At 45.7% G+C, this 18685-nt stretch overlaps 1 protein-coding gene across 1 annotated transcript in view; it reads left to right on the top strand.

Moving 5' to 3' along the window:
- The window catches only part of RELL1 (RELT like 1), a 63383-nt gene extending 44936 nt beyond the window's left edge, over window positions 1-18447 (top strand). The window contains 2 exon segments of the mRNA XM_047719856.1: window positions 1169-1307; window positions 17663-18447. Of these exon segments, the coding sequence (XP_047575812.1) occupies window positions 1169-1304 (136 nt within the window). The 3' untranslated portion in view covers window positions 1305-1307; window positions 17663-18447.
- The last annotated feature ends 238 nt before the right edge of the window (window positions 18448-18685 follow it).

The following is an 18685-nucleotide window of genomic DNA, read 5'->3' as shown; positions in this document are numbered from 1 at the left end:
CCAGTTTCTAGCACTCACTGTGCCCTCTGCTGTTGGCTACTATTATTATTATTATGATTTTGATCTGATTGAGTTTTAGCCTCTATTGCACAAGCAACAAGGAGGAGAGTGCAGGGCTGTTTCCCACTTAGAGCAGAAGCCTACAACTCATGACCACACTGTTTTATTAAGAGGCAGAGTCATGGGAATTTGTAAATGCGGCATGTAATGAGAACCTGGGGCTTGTTTAGACAAAGTGTATTTTGTTTGCTTTAGAAAAAAAAAAAAATCTGCTGAAATTTTCAGCATGGCTCTTGTCAATGCCCAGATGTAGTTCTCTTTCTTGGATGTAGAACACTGTGAGCGTTTGCTTATGACCGGCTTCCCTGATCCTTCTTTTACTTCCTCAGAGGCTCCCTCCTCCTTGTGGTTGGTGAGTTCATTTAGACGACGAAGAAGGAGAATGTATTTTCCTTTAGATCGTTTTAAGGGAATTTTAGACCAGAACTCGAGAGAAGCTATTATGAAAGACTTCAGTCAAACTGAGTCAATTTCCTTAATTTCTCTTTGAATTCTTCATGAAAATCCCTTCCTTAACTTCCTGAACTTTTTCCTAAATCCTTCATGAAAATTAGCCCACATTTTCTTAAAAAAATAGTCGAAAGCCGAACACACAGAGAAACCCTACCACCAACCAATGCTGATAAAGGACACAGTTGCCCCTCTAGCCGTGTGTCTGCAGAGATAAGACTTTCTGAGGGGTGCACTTGAATAAGGCAGCTCTCAAGTGAACCTTCTGGTAGCATCAGTCTAACTACAAGCTAGTTGTGCCTTTAGCCCGCCCTCTGTGGTTAAAACAACTGATGGTCAACCCATGTCCTAGTTGGGAACCACAACCCCGAGGCTATTTAAAATTTGAGTCCTCGTGGTTTCTAATGCATTTTTCATGCTCTAGAAAGTATCCAGCAGAGTGTGTGATGTGTTGAGGGTAAGTCACCTGGAAGGTTTGGCAGGGGACAGGGGCATTTGTGGGTAGGAATGCCCCCCTCCCCCTTATTGAATGGGGTGTTTTTCATTGATGTCCCACATTTTGGCTGAATTTGTTTGGGACCCTCTAGACTTCTGATTCACTCTTGAGTCTCTTTCCTGGGAAAGCAAAACCCACCACACCTGCTCTTCACCCCCTCAGGTTTAGAGTGACGAAAGTGGAACACAAGTCAAATCAGAAGGAGCGGAGAAGCTTGATGTCCGTTAGTGGGACCGACAGTGTCAATGGGGAGGTGCCTGTGACCCCTGTGAAGAGAGACCAAAGTGACACGGAGTAGCAGGTGAGTCGCAGTTTGGGTGACACGGGGGTTGGGGCGGGCATGGTGGGGAGAAAGTGCTGAGAGCCTCCTTGGTGGGTGGGTGTGTGGGAATGACTGGGCAGGGAAGTGAGAGCTGGTGAGGGTGTGGGGGATTGAAGGCTTGTCTGTCCAGGGCTTCTGGTAAAGAGTTCACAAACTTGGGTACCTCCAGGGGCCTGGCCGGCATGGTGATGAGGAAAGAGGCTTGCTTAAGACACAAGGTGGCATGGTGGGGATTGTGGCAAACTAGAAACCCCAGCCTGCCCATCGGGCTAGCGTTACCACAAGGCAGAAGGCTCTTAAGCATTGGTAGATCTTATGCAAAATAAGGTGGATATCCAGACTTCGGAAATGTGGAATCACCATAGGTTTTTAAATGTTGGCAGCTTCAGAAACACGCTTTACAAAACCATGCAGGCCGAGTGAAATATAATCTTGTCATTTCTGGGAAACCTGTGATTTGAAAAAGGCTGGAGCATGTAAACCAAGGCTTTTTCGTTTAATTGAGTTGGAAACCAGTTTTTTTTGATGTGTCACAGTTCTAAAATCGCTCTCCTAGGACTGTTACTCTTCCAGCCAAATACTTTGAAGTGATTTAAGAAGCAAAAGTGAATGCTTCTTGGTGGTGCAGTTTTCATTTTGGAAGAGAGTGCTTGCAAAAGAAATAAGTCTTGTGATAATTTGATATTGGCTTAGCTTTCATCTTGCTCTTTCCTTTCTGTTCTGGCTTGAGGAACGTTCACCCCTTTCATGTTTCTTATTATGTGTAAGAGGGTGAGGGTGAGGCCTTGGGAGGGATTAGGCTCTGAAAGCTCCAGGGGCACAGTCAGAGCCTGAACAGGAAGGCAGAAGAGGTCACAGTTGCAAAAGGGGGGAAGGATGGGGTGTGGGGAGGTGGCACCGGCTGAGTGTCGAAGGTACCCAAAAGAGGCAAGGTTGAAGCTGAGCCGGGAGTCAAGCGAGGGGTGTCTGGGGCGGCAGAGTCCGAGAGGAATGGCTTTCAAGGAAGCGTCTCTGATGATCCGCCCAGGCTCAGAGGGGTTGAGGATGTTCTGGAAGACTTGTGCTCCTGAATTCTGCAAGACAAGGGGTTCTGATAGCTTCCAGTGTTAGTTCTCATAGTCTTGCATCTGGGAAGATCGGGCTCCTTCCCCTGCATCGAGGAGCCAACTAGGGGCTTTCTTTAAAGAAGAGAAACAGAGCAGAAAAGTCTATCTTTGATTTCTTACCCAGTTACTGGTGCCCTGGGAAGGGAACCGAGAGAGATTTAGGCAAAGGAAGAGGAGGATGAAGGTAATAATAAAAGCAACTGATGTCACCTCAGTGTTCTAGTCTTCTGGGCGTTGTACTGTACAAATCTCGCATGTTGCCTTTATCAGCATCTCTCAATGGGATGGACACTGTTATCCCAGTTCTACAGATGAGAGCACAAATGAAGGGAAAGGGTAAGTTACATGTTAAAGTCCCTTAGCTGGAAAGAGGAGCTGATTTGAGCCCAGGTCTCTGACTACAGACCAGCTGTACTCTTCTTCCGTCTGAGGAGGCTCACGGTAAGGCAGCCCTAGACCCATGAGTGGAGGGCATTTCCACCAGGGATCCAGAAGCTTGTAGTCTAATATGGTAGCCACTAGTCACCCACGGCTCCTTAAGTCTAAGTTAATTAACATTAAAAATTTAGTTCTGCAAGTGTTCTAGGCCCTTTTCACATGTTCCGTAGCCAGAGTTGGCTAGGGCCCGCCATATTGGACAGCGCAGATCCACGACATTTCCATCATTGCAGAAGGTTTTATGGAACATAGTAGATGCTACGTTAGGGATTCCGGATTAGAATCTGAAGTGACTTTGGTAAGTAAGAGGAGCAGTCTGGTTAAAGTCATGAGGCCCTTGATCCTGAGAAGAGAAGCACCTGGCTTCCCAGGTGTACGGCAAAGAAGGCCCAGCCTGCTCAGCGGCAGGGAAAGCTATGGGCTGCGATGACAGTCTGCCTCCAAGTCAGCAGCCCAGCCTTGTGTTGGACGTTGGAGCAGACCACATGTAGGAAGACAGTGCTGTCCCTCAGGCAGGACGTGCAGGGCTATCCTCTGTCAGGCTCGGCCCTCAGGTTTGGGCCTCTACTGCACAGAGGGAGAAGCATTTGAGATTTGAGAAGGTTAAAAGAAGTAGGATTGTTCAGCTGGGTTTCTTGGTCCAAATTCTTCTGTATCTGACTCTAAGAACTGGATTCAATCATCTGAAATCCTGACTACGTCGGATTTACAATTTGATATTCTCCACAAAGCACACAGTCATCCACTAGGATTTTGTAAGAACGTTGCCTTTGACTAGAAGACGTGGTCTCACATGCTAGCTTCACCACTTCGAAATTGCCCTTTATCCGGTTAAGCCCACTTCCACCCGGTGTCCTTGAATATGACATAAAGATATTAAGCTCACTGTTGGAAGGCAAGTGCCAACAGCATGTGTGGCATGTAGTTGGCTCTCAGTAGAGGGTAACCGCATTGTACCGTGCCCTCCAAAATCCACAGCGAGCTCGTGAATGATCTTAGAAGGGGATGTGTTTTCTGAGCCTTCGATGGTAATTAATTTTGTTTTTTTTTTTAAAGATTTTATTTATTTATTTGACAGAGAGAGATCATAAGCAGGCAGAGAGGCAGGTAGAGAGAGAGGAGGAAGCAGGCTCCCTGCTGAGCAGAGAGCCCGATGCGGGGCTTGATCCCAGGACCCTGAGATCATGACCCGAGCCGAAGGCAGCGGCTTAACCCACTGAGCCACCCAGGCGCCCCGATGGTAATTAATTTTGAAATTAAAAATGAACGTTTTTTAATGGAAATTTTCAAACAAACTCAGAAGTGGAGAGAATGCTATTGTGAATGCTCCTGGGTCATAGATTAATTGAATTATAATGCTTGCTGTGTCTTGAGGGTTTACTATATACTTGGCATGCTTTGAAAGTCGCATTCCACGTATTGATTTAACAGCAGTGGGTAGGGACTAGTTCGTACCCCATTTTGCAAATGGAGGTGGTAAGCACAGGGAGTTTAAGCAATGTGGGTGTTCAGAGTGACAAGAGGCAAGAGGAAGGGGAGAATTCGGAGCCCATCCCAGACAGCCTGGCTTCTGGAGTCACAGACTTGACCGCTCACCTGGGTCTGGGGAAAGAAGATCCCATGGTCAGAGCCTGCTGGGATTGAGACCTGCGGAGTGGCCCTGTCTGATGACCCCAACAGAGCACAGACTCTGAAAAAGAAGGGAAAGAAATATTCATGGGTGTTTAGAAAACTTATTCATCAAAATTTTTCCTGTTAGACATCTCAACATTTCTCCCCGCGCCCCCACCAAAGAGTGTGTTTGGGGGGTTTAACAGGACTTGATTTTCCAACTGGAGAAATCCCGACATTCTTCCCTCTGGGCCCCATGTCTCTGGTTCTGGACTGAATTGGAAGATGTGCCCTAGACTATAGAGAATAAAGTAAGACAACAGTGTTATGTATCTTTCATGTAGTCTAAGATAGTTCTTAGAGTTATGTATTTTTCCCGAAAAATGCTTTTATGTTTGGATTTTTAGTGTAGAATTGATCTAAATAGTGACATGCAAAATCATATCTACTCATTGGTTTGGCTTCTTTCTTTCTTTTTTTTTTTTTCAAATTAGAGATTGATACTGGAAACTAGTCTTAGGATTTCTCTTTCTCTCTCTTTCCTTCTCTTTTTAAAAAAGAAAATCTTTTGTTTGGCATTTCTTCTTCCCCTTATTCTTTTCCCCCTGTTTCATTGGCCTGTCTTCTTTTTTGTAGTTAGATCTGACTTGCTTCCTGCCTGATTTATTTTGGCAGTGCAGTTAAAATGGTCTCTCTCTCTCTTTTTTTTTTTTTCCACAGAAAATGTGTTTTGATTTCTTAGAAGAATAAGCTTTTGTTCTTTGAAGTTAAATAAATCAAATTGCTTTCAGCCTCCAAATGCCACTGCCTTGTCTTCATGATCATTGGTCTTTCACTTTTTCAAAATGAAGCTGTGGTAAGCATTTGATATCACACATTTCTGAAGTATGTGCTCTTTTTTGCATCTTCTGGTAGGATCTCATTGAAACATTGATTTGGGAAGTGTACATAACAGTATTATTTACATCAAAACAAAAATTAATAATATTAGACATGGCTTTTTGTTTTATTCCTGAAGTGATTCTGTTAATTCTTTTCTTTTTTTTCTTAAAGATTTTATTTACTTAGTTGTCAGATAGAGAGAGAGAGAGAACGCAAGCAGGGGGAGCAGCGGGCTGAGGGAGAAACAGGCTCCCTGCGAGCAAGGAGCCTGATGCAGGACTCGATCCTGGGAGCCTGGGATCATGACCTGAGCCGAAGGCAGATGCTTAACCAACTGAGCCACCCAGGCGTCCTGAATCTGTTAATTCTTATTTTAGTAATTTATTATAGTGATTAAAACTGAGTTTTAAACTGTTTAGGTTTCCTTGTAACTGTGTCACTCACGACCAGTGGTTTGAGGCAAATCACCCCACCCCTCCATATCCGAGAGCCTTCATCTTTACAATGGGGCTGTCGTTGGACTTCAGAGAGGTAACACAGATACGTCGTTCTTAAATCTGTCCTTGGTACAGACTTAGTATTTACTAACTATGCACTATTACCAAGAATTTTCATCCCATTCTCCGTGATCCTAGTCACATATTAGCCCATTCTTCAAACATCAGCTTGAGGTTCTGTGAGTCCCTTTTCATTTCTTAAGAATATTAGAGCTTTGGATTCTCTCGACATGTTAACAATCCATATCTGGTGGGTCCCTTAGCGATTCGGGCCATTCTCTGGCCTGTGCTAAGAGGACTTCCCCATCCATACATACCTATATCGCCTCCTACTGGAGGTGGAAGAGTGACAAGTCCGCTGGAAGGTTTGCCGGCTTGTGTTCTTTGTGCTGCACAGATCAGAGGGCCGGTGAAGTTAAGGACTGTGGACTGGGTTTTCTGCAATAAATTGCTCTGCTGGCGCTCCGTCCTGGGATCAAAGTCCTCTTTCTGCCAAGACTCTTTCGTGGGTCATGCTCCCTGCTCCTGAGTGTCATGACCAGTCACAAGGTCAGCTTCCCTGACCTTTGGCGCCTTCCTTTCCTCCTCCTCCGTTTTGACCTCCATGATCAGGGGTAGTGGAGGTTCCCGGGGAGGGGGGCTCCCCTGCAGTTGGGCTGCATCATTCGCATGGCTTTGCATTGTGGGTCTTTTGTTAACTCTCCAGGGAAGGAGAGGTTGGTGAGGAACTTACGGCACTGCCCGGTGGCTAATATTTTTCTCCATGGCTTGTATTTTTTTTTCTTTTTCAGGGCAAAATACACATTTTTTAGAAAGCAGGTTATCTCGGGTTGATGGAAACCCCAGTATCTGCTGCACTCTTCTTATAGAGCAATGGCAGAGAAACCGATCAGAAGAAACTGTGCTTTGAATAGGTAGAGGCAGGACACCTGCCTTGATTTCCTGTAGAGGAAGAGCGCTGCTTGGGTTGGCGCCCATGTTCTCACGTGGAAGGTCGCTCCCGCTGAGCCCACCTCCAGCGTGGAAGCGGAGGGGAGCCAACACCTGCCCAGGACCTGACCAGATGAGGAGAAAAGCTGAGTGAGGGGCCGACATGTCAGTGTCGAGGCCCAGAGGGACGACTTTTTCCCAGCTCTGAGGGCCAGGCAGTTGATCGGGCTTGGATGGGCAGAAATCCCCATTGGGAGCTAACGTGCCCAGTGGCTTTGGAGTTTTGAGGGAGCTTCACTTTCTCCGAGTAAAAAAAGTCCTCATTCGATCTCAGCCTTGGGACTCAAAGTGGCTATCGTGACAGCGTGATCAGCCTTCACCAAGCGTGGCCTCCTGTGGTGTCCTGCAGGGACCCGCGGATGCCCCTGGGCTGTCAGAGCTGTGCCTGCCTCCGTTCAGTTCTGTGAGCGGCTCTGTGTTCTTACAGGCAGATTACGATCATAACTGGGAGCTCTCCAAGGAGCTGTGATTGCTCATTCAGGTACATCTTCTAAAAGTCTTTATGGAGGCCCTACGATGGGCGAGGTGTGGTGCAGGGCCTGAGGGACACGGATGGAAGATGGACGTCCAAGGGCTGTGCTTTCTCAGAGCTGGGGTTCTAGTTCTTACGTAGACCTTGCTCCCCATGCCTCCTTGCCCCGTATGGAGGCCCTCGGAGGTTATGTATGTTGTTCAAGGTCATGCTGCTGGTGGGTTCCAGAGCTTGGACTTCCTGATGGTTCATTCCCCTCACTGTCACTGGTGAATTGGTTATTACAAGTGTTTGAACTTGAATTACTATTGTTGTTGTTCTTTTTTAAGATTTGAAAAATAAGACAGGCACACAATAAAATACTCGAGCAGCATGAACGTCTCCAGGATGAAGAATAAGCCTTTATTTATTTATTTTTTAAAGATTTTATATATTTATTTGACAGAGATGACAAACAGGCAGAGAGGCAGGCAGGGGGGGGGGGAAGCAGGCTCCCTGCTGAGCGGAGAGCCTGATGTGGGGCTCAATCCTAGGACCCTGGGATCATGACCTGAGCCAAAGGCAGAGGCTTTAACCCACTGAGCCATCCAGGCGCCCCAAGAATAAGCCTTTAAAAAAGCAAAGTGTCCACCCCTCTCTCTAGCCCGTCTCCCTCACTGCAATCTCGAAACTCCTTTTCAGGAGGGAGCAGTGGCTACTGGTGTCCTCTGTATCCTTTCCAGATTATTATATGCGTATATGTGCTTATGCAACACCCGTATGTATGTACCACTGCCTCGTTTGCCCGTCCTCCAACGAGGGCAGAGATGCTTGTCCACACCTTGCTTTTTCGAAGTTAACTTCAGTCGACGTTAATGACTGATAGCTTCTGTGGACTCCTGAGTGTGGAGTATCCCCGCTGGTTGAGCCACAAGGAGTGAAAATGCTGGACACGTTTTTAAAAAGTTATGTGCCCTGTTTCTCATGGGGAGTAGCTCCAAAACACGGATGGAGGTCATCTGAGAGGTTTGGGGCCTAAAAACCTACTTCGCTGTCATCTGCTGTGATATTCTTTCAAAGTTTTTGTCCGTGGCCCTGCCATGGGTACAGACAAGACACATGTTTGTCAGCCTTCTCAGGACTCAGTGTGGGGCCGCGGAGGGTTTTGCATTGGTTTGGTGTCACTTGTCCCCAGAGCGAACCATTTCCCCCACACGCCTCTCCCTGGGCTGCACCTGTTCTGAGGCTGCTCCTGTTTTGGACCGGAAGTTGACCCACTGACCCCTCCGTTAACTCAGCTCTTCCTCGGGAGCCTGTCAGCCCTTTGACAGGACTTAAGAAACAGGTGCTGGGACCTCTGTCCTTTTTACCAGAGAAACTGCAACAAGGGAGCCTCCTGGAGACCCTGGGGGACTGTGGCAGAAGCCGAAAATGAAAGGCGTGTTTGCCTGGAACTGGAAAGGAAAGGGAATCAATAGCTCTAACCAAGATTTTTATTCTTAATTTGTAACTCGAGGCTTGGAATCTACTAATGTTAAACACTTCAGTAAGTCACAGGGCCTGTTTTCTAGAAGAACAGGACCCAGGATGCGGAAGTAACTCCACAGGGTAGGTTCTGGAATCAGGCTCCTTGTGCGCAAGTCCCAGTCTGTCACCTATTGGCTGTGTCACCTTGGACGTCATAGCCTCTGATGCCTCAGCTTCTCCATCTGTAAAGTGGGGATAATGGTAATAATCTCACCCACCTCACAGGGATGCTGTTCCTTGGCATTTAGGAAACGCTAAGTAGGCAAATGCTGGATATGAGCAGTATATCAGGCGAGCCCTATTTAGCAAATAAAAGTGTGAGGAGGTAATGTCTTTGAGATTTCATAATTTTCCTGCAGTGCAGAGAGGCCAGATTAGACCTAGGTGTTGTGGAATTATTCGTTTGATTTTGATGCTCAGGTATAGGCTCACTGACAGCTGGTCAGCTGAACCTCTAGCTCATAAGCCAGTGTCTAATTCGGTTGGCTTTCCATATTAGAAAGAGGTGGTTCTATTCAAAGTCCTAAGGTCTTCCTTCTGTAGCGTAGTGTAGACGTGGAATCATAGATGTACTGAGACTAACAGGAAACCACTGAATTGCATTTAAATAATTCCCAGGAGTACCGTGGTTTTTCCAGATACTTTTGATACTTTTTCCAGAGTAACTTTTAATGTCAGGTGCATTTTACTGGAGTAAAGTGCTCTGAATCTCACTATCCCCAGGGCTGGCTAAAGATACAAACACATTTAAATTACTGTGGGTATAATAACTTAGGAAACAGCAACCTCCAAACTTTCCAGTAGGATTCAGATCTCATGTCAGAGCCTTCAAAGCTAAAAGGAGTGCAAAATTTATTTTTTTAATTTTTTTTAGAGATTTTATTCATTTATTTGATAGACACAAGCGGGGGAGTGGGAGAGGGAGAAGCAGACTTCCTGCTAAGCAGGGAGCCTGGTGCGGGGCTCAATTCCAGGACCCTGGGACCATGACCTGAGCTGAAAGCAGACACTTAATGACTGAGCCGCCCAGGTGCCCCAGGAGTGCATAATTTCTTACTGGCTTTATTCAATAAAGAAAATATAATTTGTAGGAATATTTTTTTTTCTGTATTACTTAAAAAAGCTATTTCCATTTTGAATGGAAAATATCTACAAACATTTTTATTTTTCCTGTATTGATTGACCTACAGACATGAAAAAGTTGCTCACTATCAATAACAAAAAGCTAAAATTTTGATTATTAAACTCTCTCCCAAACTAGGGATTATAATATGGTAATGTGTGATACTATGATTTATAATAAGAAATATGTAGTTTGTCCCCATTTCTTTCTTTCTTTTTTTAAAAAGATTTTATTTATTTGACAGACAGAAATCACAAGCAGGCAGAGAGGCAGGCAGAGAGAGAGAGAGGAGGAAGCAGGCTCCCCGCTGAGCAGAGAGCCCAATGTGGGGCTAGATCCCAGGACCCTGAGATCATGAGCTGAGCCGAAGGCAGAGGCTTTAACCCACTGAGCCACCCAGGTGCCCCTGTCCCCATGTCTTGTACAGGGCTAATACAACTACTGGAATTTCTTAAGGGATGAGAACCATAAAGGTCTTTTGTTTTATGTTAATGAAGTGACCTTTGGAAAGCCCCTAGATAATTCAAAGATGGGGTGGTTTGCCAGGGAGCCAGCCATGGGTTTAGAGGGTTGGAACTCTTCCCCCACCTCCCGAGAGGGGAGAAGGGTTGGAGATTGAGTTCAACCATCAGTGACTGGCCAGTGATTTAATGCACGGTGCTTGTGTAATGAAATTTCCATAAAAGCTCAGAAGGAGAGGACTTCCAGGTTTGTGAACCAGAACACTTCCCCCATGCCATCCCGCTGGACCCCGTGCGTGTCCAGGACCCAAACTCTACAGAAGCTCTTTTGTCCCGGACCTTGCCCTGTATATCTCTTCATCTGGCTGTTGATTTATATCCTTTAATATCCTTCACAATAAACTGGCAATCTGTTGGCTTTCTGAACCCTGTTGGCTTTCTGAACCCTGTTCTGGAAGCCACAGAGTGGGGTGGGGGATCCTCTGGCTTACAGCCAGTTGGTCAGAAATACAGGTAGCAATCTGGGCTTGTGATTAGCCTCTGAAGTAGAGGGCAGTCTGCTTGTGGGATCTGATGTCGTTAGGTGGATACAATTAGAGTTGAGTTGAATTGTAGGACACCGATGGGTTGTCCGAGCATTACTTGGTGGTGTAGGAGAAACCGTGCCCCCCCCACTGGAATCTAGTGCAGAACCCTTAATGCATGAAAGGAGCAGTGGTCCAGAAACATGGAAAATGCCCAAACTTACTAATAATCACATAAATAGAAACTAAAATAAAGAGATCACTTCTTGCTTTTCTGTTGGCAAAGATGAATGTTAATGCTAGCATGATGATGTAACTTCTGTTCAAAATGAGGCTCTCCTAAGAGTAAAAGGGACACTGTAAATAGTTATTCATATTTATTCATTCAGTAAACTCTGTAAGCCGAGACCTCCCAGGCCAGCTGGTCCACATGGTCTCCCTGGTTAGTGCTCAGTGTCGAAGAGGGTGGAGGGAGATGGGCGCTGTCACACACCCGAGGAGGGATGCTACTTTGGTACACAGATGCAGAGTATCTACTCTGTATCGTTACATGAGAAAGCAAGTTGTAACGTATTCCCGTTTTGCTGAAGAAAGGATACGCGACACATCTCATTTCCTTCTGGATTGAAGTTGATCGCTAAAACTTTCCTCTGTAAGCTCCAAGCTCTTTGAGATTGTAGGCTATGTCTTCTCACCTTCCGTCAAGCTTTCTGGTGACCGTTTGTGCATTGCTGGCCTTCAGAGAGTCCTTAACAGGTGCGATGGTAGCTCACTCCTCTGGGCTTTAAAATAAACCCCTGCAGAGGATGTGAACTCTAGTTTCAAACTGTTACGAAGGAAGGTAGGAAAGAGTTCTGTAATTCGAGATTTTGTAGTTCAGGTTACGTTAAGATTTTTTAAATTAATATTTCAGTCTCATATTGCTGAACTACAAAATTTTGCTGTTCCAATGGAGTTGCCGAGGTTTTTATTAATATTTGAGTCTTTCAATGTTTCTGTCATGTCTGTTTCCTCTTCCATTTCTTTTGTGTAGTTTTTGACCTCTGCCGACTTCATGGTGTTTCGTTTTGCTCTTTGAAGGTGAATTTAATTCTTGCAGTTGTTATCAGTTGACAAACAGTACTGAGTTTTATCTCATGGCTTAAACCCTTATAGATGCATAAAGGCATCTTGTAAGAAAGTAGCGTCCTAGGCTCCAGTCCTATCAGTTCAGATTTAGTAGGTCATGGTGCAGTCCAGAGAATTGGGAATTTTTAATAACATTTGAGTTGCTTCTAAAGAAGGCACTACCCATCATCCTGAGAAACACTGAATTAAAGAGACTTCACTGACTAGCTAGATTAGCATGAGTCTATTCATTAGCCTAGATTAGCTTTTTAATAAACATGGAGTCTTTATTGAAATAGGAAGACATTAATATCAATTTATAAAATTTATAACACTCATTTTATACTAGTGCAAGATTTGAAGGACTGTGAACACCAACTACCTTCTGGTATCTTTCCATTAATCCGTGTCTGCAAAGATGCCACCAACGTTTTCAGCAGCTAGAACCTGTGTGCACGTGACCACAGAGCATTTAGTTAGAGCCTGGTAGAAGATAACCCTCTAATTAAGAAGTTCGAGTCTCAAAGGATCACAGATTACTCGTGAAAGATCACATACTTGTTGCCTAGGCCTTTGAATAGTACTATTACTGTCCTGATCTTAACTCTTGTTCCTATGAACAACTTTCCCACTCTAGTTCCTTTAAATGTGTTCTAGAACATTCTTACTCTAGCTGTGTGACTCTGTAGCCTTGGATCTATTCCGTGTTGTACCATGTCATTCTAGGTGCACTTTGCATCTTAGGACCCGAGCCCCTTTGAGGAGATGGGTTTTCAGCATCATTTCTCTACTCCTGTGTAGCCACAAGGACCACTTCCCTAGGGATTGGCCTTGCCAGGGTTTCTATTTCTGCATTTCTCTTCTGCTATTGGCCACCACACAGGTGGAGGACTCTCGGTGATGCTGGGGACGTCTCCGTGGTGACGGGTGCGCTGGTGCACTTTGGGGATGAGTAGGTTGGACTGCGGGCTGTGGACTTGCTGCTTCGTGGTGACTAAGTGTATGGCCTCGGGCAAGTGACTGAACCTGGAAGCCTCAGTTTCCTCCTACGAAAATCAGACTCGTCCTTGACTCCCGGAGTCATTGGAAAGATTGCGTTCCCGAGTCTGGAGTGCGAAGCGTGGCGGTGCCTGGCATGTGGGAACACTCTGTAAATGTCAGCTACTGTTGTTGTTAATCAGAGAGTGTTTGCCTTCCTTGACACCCTGTCCTTGGAGGTCTTAGTGTTCAGTGTCTGCTAATCTGCTAAGGCTTCTCGTTTTTTTTTTTTTTAAAAACATGTTTCTACTTTTTAAAGGGACCAGGGAGTTTTTTTCTAGAGAATCCTTTTTAACAAGTAACGTACATGTCCTCATCACCGATATACACTATTGTGGCTTCTGTGGAAGCCTAATTTATTTATTTATTTTAAAAGATTTTTTTATTTCTTTATTTAACAGAGAGAGAGATCACAAGTAGGCAGAGAGGCAGGCAGAGAGAGGAGGAAGGAGGCTCCCTGCTGAGCAGAGAGCCCGATGTGGGGCTCCATCCCAGGACCTTGGAATCATGACCTGAGCCAAAGGCAGAGGCTTAACCCACTGAGCCACCCAGGCGTCCCTATTTATTTATTTTTAAAAATTTTTATTAACATATAATGTATTAGTAGCCCCAGGGGTGCAGGTCTGTGAATCGCCACGTTTACACACTTCACAGCACTCATCATAGCACATACCCTCCCCAATGTCCATAACCCCACCACCCTCTTCCCACTTCCCTCCCCCGCCAACCCTCAGTTTGTTTTGTGAGATTAAGAGTTTCTTATGGTTTGTCTCCCTCCCGATCCCATCTTGTTTCATTTATTCTTTTCCTACCCCCCACGTTGCATCTCCACGTCCCCATATTAGGGAGGTCATATGATAGTTGTCTTTCTCTGATTGATGGAACCCTAATTTAATCATGGCATTACGGCTTTATCTTTCTTTTTTTTTTTTTTAAAGATTTTTTATTTATTTATTTGACAGAGAGAAATCACAAGTAAGCAGAGAGGCAAGCAGAGAGAGAGGAGGAAGCAGGCTCCCTGCTGAGCAGAAAGCCCGATGTGGGGCTTGAACCCAGGACCTGGGATCATGACCCGAGCCGAAGGCAGCGGCTTAACCCACTGAGCCACCCAGGCGCCCCACGGCTTTATCTTTCTAATTATAGTGACCTCTTCCTTCTTTCCAGATAAACCTTTTCTCAGGTTCTTAATCGCTCTCCCTCAGTCTTGTTTTACGTGTAAGACCGTAGTCACCAAATTTCCCTCCCGCCAGGGGGGGTGGGAGTATTCCGGGGAGGGGGTCCGACTTGTTCAATACGGTGGATCCGTGGTGAGGGGAACTGAGAATGAGGGGTGGGTGGAGGGTGTTCTCCCCGTCCGCCCACGCCTGCCGGCCCTCTCTGGCATTCATACCAGCCCACACATGGTTTCTGATTGCTCTAAGACCTTAAAGAAGGCACCTTTTAATATTAATGTGGTGGGTTAAAGAAACAGCACTTACAAGTATATGTTTATCATTAGGGCTCTAGTCACAGCTGTTGGATGCACCGAGGAGAAACTGAACAGTATGGAATTCCACCTGTGAACCCAGCCCCAGCCATAAGGTCATGGCTGGAAATTCACAAGCCGCGGAGTCTGTGGTGTCTTCCCCCTAGGTTGTCATTCTGATAAAAGAGGTTTTTTTTTTTAAAGATTTTATTTATTTACTTGACAGAGACAGAAATCACAAGTAGTCAGAGACGCAGGCAGAGAGAGAGGAGGAAGCAGGCTCCCCGTGAGTGGAGAGCCCGATGTGGGGCTCGATCCCAGGACCCTGAGATCATGACCTGAGCCGAAGGCAGAGGCTTAACCCACTGAGCCACCCAGGGGCCCCCTGATAAAAGAGGTATTTACCTGGAAATGGATAGCTGCTCTGCTGGTAAAGTGCTGACTTCTGATAAGCAGGTGTTTTTGAAAAGGGAGAGCCCAGAACCGCACCCGGTGCTGGGGGGCTTTAATAGGATTTTTAGAAAGGTTAACTTTCTGTTTTCTGTTTAGTGTTTGGTGTTAAGGGTGAGGACGTGAGGCCGTATTTGTATTTTTCACTTCCTCGCACTGTGCATAGCGCAGTTTTAAATCAGCCGCAGGAGGCAGCTGCTGAAGCCTTCGTGATGGTTTAGGGCCGTTGGATGATGGTAACGACTTTGGGAGTGTCCTGACTGCTGGCCCCATGTCAGGCACTGTCTGTAGATCCCCTTTTGTAAAACCAGCACCCCTTTGAGGAAATGCTCTGGGGCGCTCCCGGGTTCAACAGCTAGTCACAGGGTCTGCATTAGAATCCAGGCCTCTGGCTCCAGATCCTTCCTTAGCCCAGCCCTCTGTCTTGCCTGTTCTTTAAAGTCGGTTATATCTGTGCAAAGAACCCTAAAGGGGAAGGTCTCCTCCGTTGGATCAAAAACTCCGACTGGGACGGAACATGACATTCTAGGCCTGACATTCCTCGCCCTTGACCTTCCTGTTTTCCTTGATGCCAAAAAATCTAGGTCTAAGGGAGCAGATGATAAAAGGAGGAGATACAAAAATAGTTGAACACCTATTTTGCAGATAATGGCCTAGTTTGAAGTTTGGCTTTGAAAATTCACTCCTCTTCTTTTCCCTGTTTTGTCTTTCAGGACCATTTTTCTGTTTCTCCGCCTCTGGCTTTTCTCCCTTTTGCCCCCGCTGGCATCTTTCATACTCATCCACTCTCAAATGAAACTGTTCCGAGACTTGCTCATGGTCCGCGCTACAGTACAAGTCTGAGCTGCGGCCGTGCTAGGCTGTAGCAGGGCAGGGCGGAGAATCATTGTCTCCACTCATAATTAAAAACTCCACGCCTGCTATTTTAGGGAACAGTGTTTTACTCCCTTTTCAGCGAAGCGGATAAGGATCCTTTACCCAAACCTTTCAGTTTGGGTAATCTCTCTCTCTCTCTCTCTGTCCTTTTCTTTCTCTTCCTCTCTCTCTCTCCTATCTTGAACATGCTGAACGATGGAATGACAGAAAAGGATAGTACGGATACTGTTACACTCTAGATCTTGAAGAAGGAGCTGTAAAATAACTACAAAGTAATACGTCAATCAAGATATCTCGCTGACTTGTTGCTTTTCCTATTCCGGCAAACTGGCTTCAAGCGGTGTTTTTTTTGTTTTTTTTTTAAATTTAATTTTTTATAAACATATATTTTTATCCCCAGGGGTACAGGTCTGTGAATCGCCAGGTTTACACACTTCACAGCACTCACCTTAGCACATACCCACCCAATGTCCATAACCCCACCCCCTCTCCCAACCCCCCTCCCCCCAGCAACCCTCAGTTTGTTTTGTGAGATTAAGAGTCACTTATGGTTTATCTCCCTCCCAATCCCATCTTGTTTCATTTATTCTTCTCCTTCCCCCCTTAACCCCCCATGTTGCATCTCCTCTCCCTCATATCAGGGAGATCATATGATAGTTGTCTTTCTCCGATTGACTTATTTCGCTAAGCATGATACCCTCTAGTTCCATCCGCGTCGTCGCAAATGGCAAGATTTCATTTCTTTTGATGGCTGCATAGTATTCCATTGTGTATATATACCACATCTTCTTTATCCATTCGTCTGTAGATGGACATCTAGGTTCTTTCCATAGTTTGGCTATTGTAGACATTGCTGCTATAAACATTCGGGTGCACGTGCCTTCAAGCGGTTTTGTTGAGCATTTGTTGGCAGATGGGAAGGTGCTTCCTTAACCTGGTGCAGGGCGGCCTGCGTGGTGTGAGTCCTGTCCTGAGTGATCCCCGGCTTCCAAATGGGACTGTAAATGGGTACACAGCGGTCTGTCCCATAGATGACTCATTTGTTTAAAAAAAAACAAAAACAAACAAAAAAACACCACCACCACCAATCAAAAATAGCTTTGGATAATAAAAATCTGTTTTCCAAGTTTACCAGGGGCTTCATTTGTAATGAGAATATAGACGGTGACAGGGGCCGGCTGTTAGAACTGAAACACATGGCACCGTCCTTGAGTTACAGCAGACACCTGAGATCGGGCATCTCGTCACTGTGCTCCTCATTGCCCCCGAGATCCCAGCCGAGCTCGTGCACGCCGCGGAGACCCGGAGTTAGCTGGCCTGTGTGGCTTGGGGAAGACACGTTATCTGACACACAGAACTTTCACTGTGCCTGAGCACAGTCATCCTCCTGCTCCTTACTTGGCAGAAGGTGGCCGGGGAGTTAAAGAACACGTTCCCGGGACAGAGAGACACGTGACTCATGGGAGCAGGCTCAACGAATTGGAGTTGGTCCCTTTAAAAACTCCTGCAGAAATGGACTGATACCCTTAGTCCACCGTGGCTCTCAAATTCTCTTCTTTCTTGGTTTATAAAGCCTTGGTAATAAGGTCCTTTTGAAATTGTGGTACTTGCATTTCTTTAGACTGAATTCTAGAAGAAATGTGTGGTGGGGAAGGAACACAGCGGGGTGCAGTGAGATGGGGCGAGGAAGGATTACAGTTCCTCTGGGTTTTTAAATATCCCTGCGGGTTAATATGCGATATGATGCTTACCTTCTGGAAAGCTTTACCTTTGTGTTTTCTCTTGCAGGGGTGACTTTATTGGAAGAATTCTAAGACGCCGGAGACTTCCAAGAGAAGAAGTTGCCTGCGGAATTTTTAAAAATTTTTATACAGTTTCTATTGCGGAGTCTGCAGACATGGGGGTAAAAGTTAAAAGGGAATATTTGCGCTATGCTCAGTACAGAATTCTGTTTGTTTGGAAACACGTTTTGAGTTAAAAAGTCTGATGGAAAATTTAGTACCTTTCCAGTGAAGAAAAGAGCCCATTTTTCAGTTTTCCCAAACACCAGACCTCCCAGTCCCCCATCTCTGGCCTTGACACCACTGGTAATTTTTCCAGCGTGATCACTCTTCGCAGGGAACTCTTGGTGTTCAATCCGAGCTGATGCTCGGGGGTGTTAGTGTGTGAGTGTGTGTGCACATGTATGTACACGCGCACACGGACACCTCTGTTCTCCCAACCCATAGGTCTCATTATGCAACTAGTTGCAAGAGATTCTCTTGCAGTTTAACTGTTACAGAAGATAAAGATGAAACTTCAGTGGTAAAAAGTCCTTGCAGAGAGTGTGGTTTAGCCCCGAGAAATTGGCCCCCCGAGAAGTCAGGGGGTCCGATGGAACCAGATGCCAGACTTTCAAGCCTTGGACCAAGGCATCAACATTAACTCGCTGCCACTGTGCCACTCTTCCGTCACCAAGAAGATACTGAGAGTATTTTATTTTATTTTTTTTTGTAACTTGCGCTAAGCGATTCTTACTTAGTCCATTGAATAAAGGGGGACAGTCGTTTAAAGTGACTAAAAACAAAATAAAACAACAAAATGCCTGTTTTGACAAAACAAACACACCCAACTTCCAATGTCAAATGGGCCCTACCTTCCTCCGCTTTGTTTTCCGAGGGCACTTCCTACTTCATGTCTTGTAACCGAGGCTCCTTATTGAAAAAATCCTGGAGGTTTGTGTTTCCCTTGGAAGCCTGGAAAACCCCACTTTTATGTATTTACTTGTTTAGCTATGCTGTGTATGAACCCCCCCCCCCCCCCCCCCCCGCA

The sequence above is a fragment of the Lutra lutra genome, chromosome 2, assembly GCF_902655055.1.
Source record: "Lutra lutra chromosome 2, mLutLut1.2, whole genome shotgun sequence".
Classification (NCBI taxonomy): domain Eukaryota; kingdom Metazoa; phylum Chordata; class Mammalia; order Carnivora; family Mustelidae; genus Lutra; species Lutra lutra.
Note: the sequence above shows the minus strand (reverse complement) of the source record. Positions and strands in the feature narration are given on the sequence as shown.